Source organism: Lipotes vexillifer, unplaced genomic scaffold, assembly GCF_000442215.2.
Source record: "Lipotes vexillifer unplaced genomic scaffold, Lipotes_vexillifer_v1.1 scaffold1964, whole genome shotgun sequence".
Classification (NCBI taxonomy): domain Eukaryota; kingdom Metazoa; phylum Chordata; class Mammalia; order Artiodactyla; family Lipotidae; genus Lipotes; species Lipotes vexillifer.
Genome location: NW_006772079.1, coordinates 30,321 through 38,661, shown reverse-complemented (window position 1 = coordinate 38,661; position 8,341 = coordinate 30,321). Strand labels below are relative to the sequence as shown.

Genomic DNA, 8,341 nt, shown 5'->3' with positions numbered 1-8,341 from the left:
CCTTATAATATCCCTGCTGCCAAAACAGACACAAAAGCAGTGAACTGTGGGAAAGCCATGGCACCAGAAGTCAACCAACAGTCCCATGCCAAGCAGGCATTATGCAAAATAAGTGAAAGTAGAATGATAACTTTGTATTTGTTGAGAAGAAAAGATAGGCATTCAACAGTGCTGAGATTACTGCTAATATTACATCCAAGGGCTAATACCAAATTGAGTGGACTTGAGTAGAAGCAGTTAAAATACAACAAAAACTTACATCACCTAACATGTGAGATTATATTAGAAAAAAGTTTAAAACATTTAATTGCTTACATTGCTATTATTTCCTATATTATTCTATCATAACCACCCCGCCTCCAAAACATAATAACTCCATGGTGCATCTTTATTGTCAAATACTATGTGGCAGTTATAAATCTCTTTGCATGTCATGGAAATATTTCCAAGTTGTATTGTTAAGTGAAATAAGTCTCGGGTTTTCAGTGTCAAAACAACAAAAATAAATAACAAAAGAAAACCTTCCACATGTATGTGTGTGTGTATATATATATATATATATATATATATATATATATATATATGTAAATTAGTTTTTAAAATAAGACTACGTAGTAAACACTGTTGACCTTCAGAAGGCTTAACAGGTGATTTTCACTCTATATAATTCTATCCTGTTTACAGCTTTTTAAAAAACATAATATGAACCAATAGCCATGAATCACAAACTATTATAAGAAACAAGGGGGACTTGCCTGGTGGTCCAGGGGTTAAGACTCCGTGCTCCCAATACAGGGGGCCCGGGTTCAATCCCTGGTCAGGGAACTAGATCCCACATGCCCCAACTAAAAGCCCACATGCCACAAGTAAAGATCCCAAACACCACAACGAAGACCCTGTACGCGGCAAGAAAGATCCCGCATTCTGCAACTAAGACCCGGTGCAGTCAAATAAATAAATATTTTTTAAAAAAGAAAAAAAGAAAAGAAAACAAGGAAGTAACCTAAGTTTCTGTCACTAAGAATCTTACTAAAATAAAATAGGTAAACAACAAGGACCTACAGTATAGCACAGGGCACTATATTCAATACCATGTAATAAGCTATAATGGAAAAGAATCTGAAAAAGAAAAAAAATATATATATATATGTATATATATATATGAACTACTTTGCTGTACACCAGAAACTAACACAACATTGTAAATCAACTATACTTCAATATAAAAAAAAAAAAGGATCTTGCTAAAGAGCAGACTTGGGAATTATATATGTTTGTCAATATAGTGCTATATTCAAGTAATTTCTGGAAAAATCAAGACAAGTGGGTCTCAAAATGTCATTCATATTCCTTTTCCAAGATGAATTTTGTTACACTGCAAGTTTTTATTAGAAAACTTTACCTTTCTTGAAGCATGGATGTCAAAAAATGGCTTATTTCTGACTCTAAATGGTTCCTGTGTTTTGTCAATGAGCCCCGTCTTCATTTTTTCATGTCGAGGATTTATTATTTCTCGTTCTATACACTGCAGACGAATATTAAAATCACAATCTCCAACCGGCTGTGCCTGAATTAAACAAGACAATTATTTAAATTTCAACACTAAAAACTATTTTATCAGCATAATTATCAGGCTGATACACTATACACAGCAGTCTATATAAACAGCATCCTTTGGAGTTGCCCAGTGTATAGGCTGAACAACCACAAGTGCCAGCCCTGATGATTAATTTGACTAATGACAGAAGCATACCTAAACATGCAAATGCACACACATACAGTTACTTATTTTAATTATAAATATATAAAAGAGTATGGGAAAATGGTATAAATCTTCTCAAATATAAATTGATCCAAAGTTTTCACATCTGAATTAAAGTATTAATATACTCACTAATCATTTTTATTGTTTACATGAATTAGTAAAACCTGTGTAAAAACTAAAATCCACAGTCAGGAAAGTACAAGCAAACAACACACCAAAATAAGCAAAAAAGTCACCTATAATGTTTTTTGTTGTTTAAAGTGCTAACACTTTACAGCCTTCAAGAAGTAGAAGATATTTATTAAACAAATACATTCTCAACTCTGAAAACTAATACAGAAAAGGTTTATATGATATATTCAAAAATAAAAGTTTTCTTCTTCCCCCATATGTATATATACAGTATATATATTATGGTATATATATATATGCTTTGAACCATGAAATAAAAAGCACATGTATACTTTTGTATGAGCTGAGGGTAGGGGCTTGTCCTCTCCTAATGGTATATACAAATACAGCTATAACATATTACCTGGATGACAGTAGTGGTCCAGATTAGCAGCATCACCTCAATGGTATATCAAGTACCCTTTTCTTTATTCTGCAATTGGACACACTTCCATGCATTTTTCCCAACTTTTCTGCCTTCTTTCACTTCTCTAATCTATATCACTCAACCTAACATTTTACCCAACCTACTGTTTACAAAGGGGTGGCAACACTTGCTTAATCTGTGAACATTAAATACACCTCAAGGATGACTTTTTCTCAACTTTGGAAGGCTGACAATTTTGATACTCAGCAAAGAATATGGAGCAAGACAAGTGAGCAAGAGCTAGGTATAAGGTAGAATATATTCCCTTTACATAAAGGCATACGACTGTTTGTAAAGGGTATTTACTGAAGAAATGCTAGTTAATAAATAACCACACAGTCCATGTGCAAACTTTTCCATGTCACCTATGTCATCAACAAGGTTGAAAAACCTAAAATGTCAGGCTTATTTATTAGATGAATTGAGACCCTTATAAAATTAAAGTGAAACAAGCAAGCCCTCTTTTTAAGAAATAAAAAGTCTAAAAATTGTTTTAAAAATTTGTAAGTAGTCTAAATTCCCTCCTAGACTCTTCACTTTAAAATTCACCAAAACAACTAGAATAGATTGAAATCAAGTTCACCTTCAAATCTGTGTTGCCTATCACAAAGGAAGCTCCTGATAGATAGGTGTTGAATCGTTGAGAATAGACTACAGGAGGCTCTCAATAACTATTGACTAACTGGCCTCCCTGTTTTGAGTTCTTTCTCACTTTAAAACACTATCCACATGCCAGTGGAGTTATCCTTCAAAGCAATAAAAATAAGATCATATCATTACCATAACTAAAACCCTTCAGTAGTGTCCTATTATATACAGAACAAAGAACTAAGCTTAAATGTCTTATTCAGGTAATCTGGTCTCCTACCCACTAATCTATTCTCATTTCCTGCTATGTCTCACATCTCACCATACATTAAGTACACTAAAAACCACCTAATGCTCCTGACTTCTAAGGCTCACTCCTTCAAAATTAATCTGTATCACTTTCTCTGTCTACAACTCCACACTTCAAATAACTCAAGTATAGCCAGGGTAAGCTGGAATATTCTCACCTCTCTGGTACCTCTCATATATTTCTATATCTCCCATATATCTTTGACATTATACTTATGATACCATTATAATATTTTTTATATTTAAATCCCCATTCATAACACCACTGGTCTGCAAATTTCTTTTTTTGTTGTTTCTTTTGACCATACAGCATGTGGGATCTCAGTTCGCTGACTGGGGATCAAACCCATGCCCCCTGCAGTGGAAGCGTGGAGTCCTAACCACTGGACCGCCAGGGAAGTCCCTGCAAGTTTCTTTTGATTTTGTATCCAATCTAAACACATATCCGAACAATTGTGTATAATACATACATATTAATTTTTAATAAATTGCATACATGCACAACTGTATGTTATAAAACAGACAAAAATTGAATAATAGATTAAGAATAAACAGGAGTTCTCCAATTTTCTTTCCAAATCCCAATGAACTGTTATAGAAGTAGCCTCCTTTGAAGGTCAGGGCACTAAATCATAAACTCCCTAGAAGGCAAGAAATTATGTCCTATTCTTCTGGGCATACTCAATACCTAGACTAATACTTGACATATAAAAAATTATCAATGAAATTCTTGCTGTACAAAATAATAAACTAAGAAACTGAAAAGTTTCAAACAATTATTTCAAAAAAATTTTTCTAAGGGTGACCTTGATTTCATGATTCAAAATAAACAAAATGGTTAACCATCAATGAAAGCTCCACAGTATATTAAAGAATTAAATATATGACACTTTCAATTATAAATATATTCTATTATCAGAAATGTGAAAAACTGTGACTTAAAAAACCAATGAATTAGTCACTCCCTCTTGCGAGAGCACCAGAATCACAAGTAACTGCTGAACAATCATCAACAGGAAGACACTGGAACTCACCAAAAAAGATACCCCACATCCAAAGACAAAGGAGAAGCCACAATGAGACGGTAGGAGGGCCACAATCATAATAAAATCAAATCCCATAACTGCTGGGTGGGTGACTCACAAACTGGAGAACACTTATACCACAGAAGTCCACCCACTGGAGTGAAGGTTCTGAGCCCCATGTCAGGCTTCCCAACCTGGGGGTCCGGCAACAGGAGGAGGAATTCCTAGAGAATCAGACTTTGAAGCCTACTGGGAATAGATTGTAGGATTTCGACAGGACTGGGAGAAAGAGAGACTCCACTCTTGGAGGGCACACACAAAGTAGTGTGCGCATCAGGACCCAGGGGAAGGAGCAGTGACCCCATAAGAGGCTGAACCAGACCTACCTGCTAGTGTTGGAGGGTCTCCTGCAGAAATGGGGGGTGGCTGTGGCTCACCGTGGGGACAAGGACACTGGCAGCAGAAGTTCTGGGAAGTACTCCTTGGCATGAGCCCTCCCAGAGTCCGCCATTAGCCCCACCAAAGAGCTGGGTAGGCCCCAGTGTTGGGTCACCTCAGGCAAAACAAGCAACACCAGGGAACCCAGCCCCACCCATCAGCAGACAAGTGGATTAAAGTTTTACTAAGCTCTGCCCACCAGAGCAACACCCAGCTCTACCCACCACCAGTCCCTCCCAACAGGAAATGTGCTCAAGCCTCTTAGATACCCTCATCCACTAGAGGGCAGACTGCAGAAGCAAGAAGAACTACAATCCTGCAGCGTGGAACAAAAAGCACATTCATAGAAAGACAGACAAGATGAAAAGGCAGAGATCTATGTACCAGAAAAAGGAACAAGATAAAACCCCAGAAAAACAACCAAACAAAGTGGAGATAGGCAACCTTCCAGAAAAAGAATTCAGAATAATTATAAGGAAAGTGATCCAGGACCTCGGAAAAAGCATGGAGGCAAAGATCAAGAAGACGCAAGAAATGTTTAACAAAGACCTAAAAGAATTAAAGAACAAACACCTAGAAGAATTAAAGAACAAACAGAGATGAATAATACAATAACTGAAATGAAAAATACACTAGAAAGAATCAATAGCAGATTAACTGAGGCAGAATAACGGATAAGTGACCTGGAAGACAGAATGGTGGAATTCACTGCCACAGAACAGAATAAAGAAAAAAGAATGAAAAGAAATGATGACAGCCTAAGAGACCTCTGGGACAACATTAAACACAACAACATTCGCATTATAGGGGTCCCAGAAGGAGAAGAGAGAGAGAAAGGACCCGAAAAAATATGTGAAGACATTATAGTTGAAAACTTAAATAACATGGGAAAGGAAATAGCAACCAAAGTCCAGGAAACCCAGAGAGTCCCAGGCAGGATAAACCCAAGGAGAAACACACCGAGACACACAGTAGTCAAATTGGCAAAAAACAAAGAAAAATTACTGAAAACAGCATGGGAAAAACAACAAATAACATACAAGGGAACTCCCATAAGGTTAACAGTTGATTTCTCAGCAGAAACTCTACAAGCAAGAAGGAAGTGGCATGATATATTTAAAGTGATGAAAGGGAAGAACCTACAACCAAGATTACTCTATCCAGCAAGAATCTCATTCAGATTCGCTGGAGAAATCAAAAGCTTTACAGACAAGCAAAAGCTAAGAGAATTCAGCACCACCAAACCAGCTCTACAACAAATGCTAAAGGAACTTCTCCAACTGGAAAACACAAGAGAAGAAAAGGACCTACAAAAACAAACCCAAAACAATTAAGAAAATGGTCAAAGGAACATATGTATCGATAATTACCTTAAACGTGAATGGATTAAATGCTCCAACCAAAAGACACAAGCTCGCTGAATGGGAACAAAAACAAGATCATATACATGCAGTCTACAAGACACCCACTTCAGACCTAGGGACACATACAGACTGAAAGGGAGGGGATGGAAAATGATATTTCATGCAAATGGAAGTCAAAGAAAGCTGGAGTAGCAATACTCATATCAGGTAAAATAGACTTTAAAATAAAGAATGTTATAAGAGACAAGGAAGGACACTACATAGTGATCAAAGGATCAAACCCAGAAGAAGATATAACAATTGTAAATATATATGCCCCAACACAGGAGCACCTCAATACATAAGGCAACTGTTAACAGCTATAAAAAAGGAAATTGACAGTAACACAATAATAGTGGGGGACTTTTAACACCTCACTTACACCAATGGACAGATCATCCAAACAGAAAATTAATAAGTAAACACAAGCTTTAAATGACACAAAAGACCAGATACATTAATTGATATTTATAGGACCTACCATCCAAAAACAGCAGATTACACTTTCTTCTCAAGTGCCCATGGAATATTCTCCAGGATGGATCACATCTTGGGTCACAAATCAAGCCTCAGTAAATTTAATAAAACTGAAATCATATCAAGCATCGTTTCTGACCACAACGCAATGAGATCAGAAATGAATTACAGGGAAAAAACATTAAAAAACACAAACACATGGAGGCTAAAGAATACATTACTAAATAACCAAGAGATGACTGAAGAAATTAAAGAGGAAATCAAAAAACACCTAGAGACAAATGACAATGAAAACAGAATGATCCAAAACCTATAGGATGCAGCAAAAGCGGTTCTAAGACAGAAGTTTATAGAAATAACAAGCCTACCTCAAGAAACAAGAAAAATCTCAAATAAACAATCTAACCTTACACCTAAAGGAACTAGAGAAAGAAGAACATACAAAACCCAAAGTTAGTAGAAGGAAGGAAATCATAAAGATCAGAGCAGAAATAAATGAAATAGATACAAAGAAAACAACAGCAAAGATCAATAAAACTAAAAGCTGGTTCTTTTGAGAAGATAAACAAAACTGATAAACCATTCCCCAGACTCATCAAGAAAAAGAGGGAGAGACTCAAATCAATAAAATTAGAAATGAAAAAGGAGAAGTTGCTACAGACACCACAGAAATACAAAGCATCCTTAGAGACTATTATAAGCAACTCTATGCCAATAAAATGCACAACCTGGAAGAAATGTACAAATTCTTAGACAGCTATAACCTTCCAAGACTGAACCAGGAAGAAACAGAAAATATGAACAGACCAATCACAAGCACTGGAATTGAACCTGTGATTAAAAACCTTCCAAAAAACAAAAGTCCAGGACCAGATGGCTTCACAGGTGAATTCTATCAAACATTTACAGAAGAGCTAACACCTATCTTTCTCAAACCCTACCAAAATATATCAGAGGGAGGAACACTCCCAAACAAATTTTATGAGGCCACCATCACCCTGATACCAAAACCAGACAAAAATACTACAAAAAAAGAAAATTACAGACCAATTATCACTGATGAATATAGATGCAAAATCCTCAACAAAATACTAGCAAACAGAATCCAACAACACATTAAAAGGATCATACAGCATGATCAAGTGGGGTTTATACCAGGAATGCAAGGATTCTTCAACATACACAAATCAATCAATGTGATAAACCATATTAACAAATTGAAGGAGAAAAACCATATGAGCATCTCAATAGATGCAGAAAAAAGCTTTCGACAAAATTCAACACCCACTTATGATAAAAACTCTCCAGAAAGCAGGCATAGAGGGCACCTACCTCAACATAATAAAGGCTGTATATGACAAACCCACAGCAAACATCGCTCTCAATGGTGAAAAACTGAAAGCATTTCCTCTAAGATCAGGAATAAGACAACGATGTCCACTCTCGCCACTATTATTCAACATAGTTTTGAAAGTCTTAGCCACGGCAATCAGAGAAGAAAAAGAAATAATAGGAATCCAAATCGGAAAAGAAGAAGTAAAACTGTCACTATTTGCAGATGACATGATACTATACATAGAGAATCCTAAAGGTGCCACCAGAAAACTACTAGAGCTAATCAATGAATTTGGTAAAAAGTAGCAGGATAGGGTTTCCCTGGTGGCGCAGTGGTTGAGAGTCCGCCTGCCGATGCAGGGGACACGGGTTCGTGCCCCGATCTGGGAGGATCCCACATGCC

At 36.4% G+C, this 8,341-nt stretch overlaps 1 protein-coding gene across 1 annotated transcript in view; it reads right to left on the bottom strand.

The window, feature by feature from the left end:
- LOC103074545 (mRNA-capping enzyme-like) overlaps positions 1 to 8,341 on the bottom strand; it is a 145,240-nt gene that overhangs the window by 120,193 nt on the left and 16,706 nt on the right. The window contains exon 4 of the mRNA XM_007447294.1: positions 1,403 to 1,567. Within this exon, the coding sequence (XP_007447356.1) occupies positions 1,403 to 1,567 (165 nt within the window). The remainder of the gene's footprint in view (positions 1 to 1,402; positions 1,568 to 8,341) is intronic.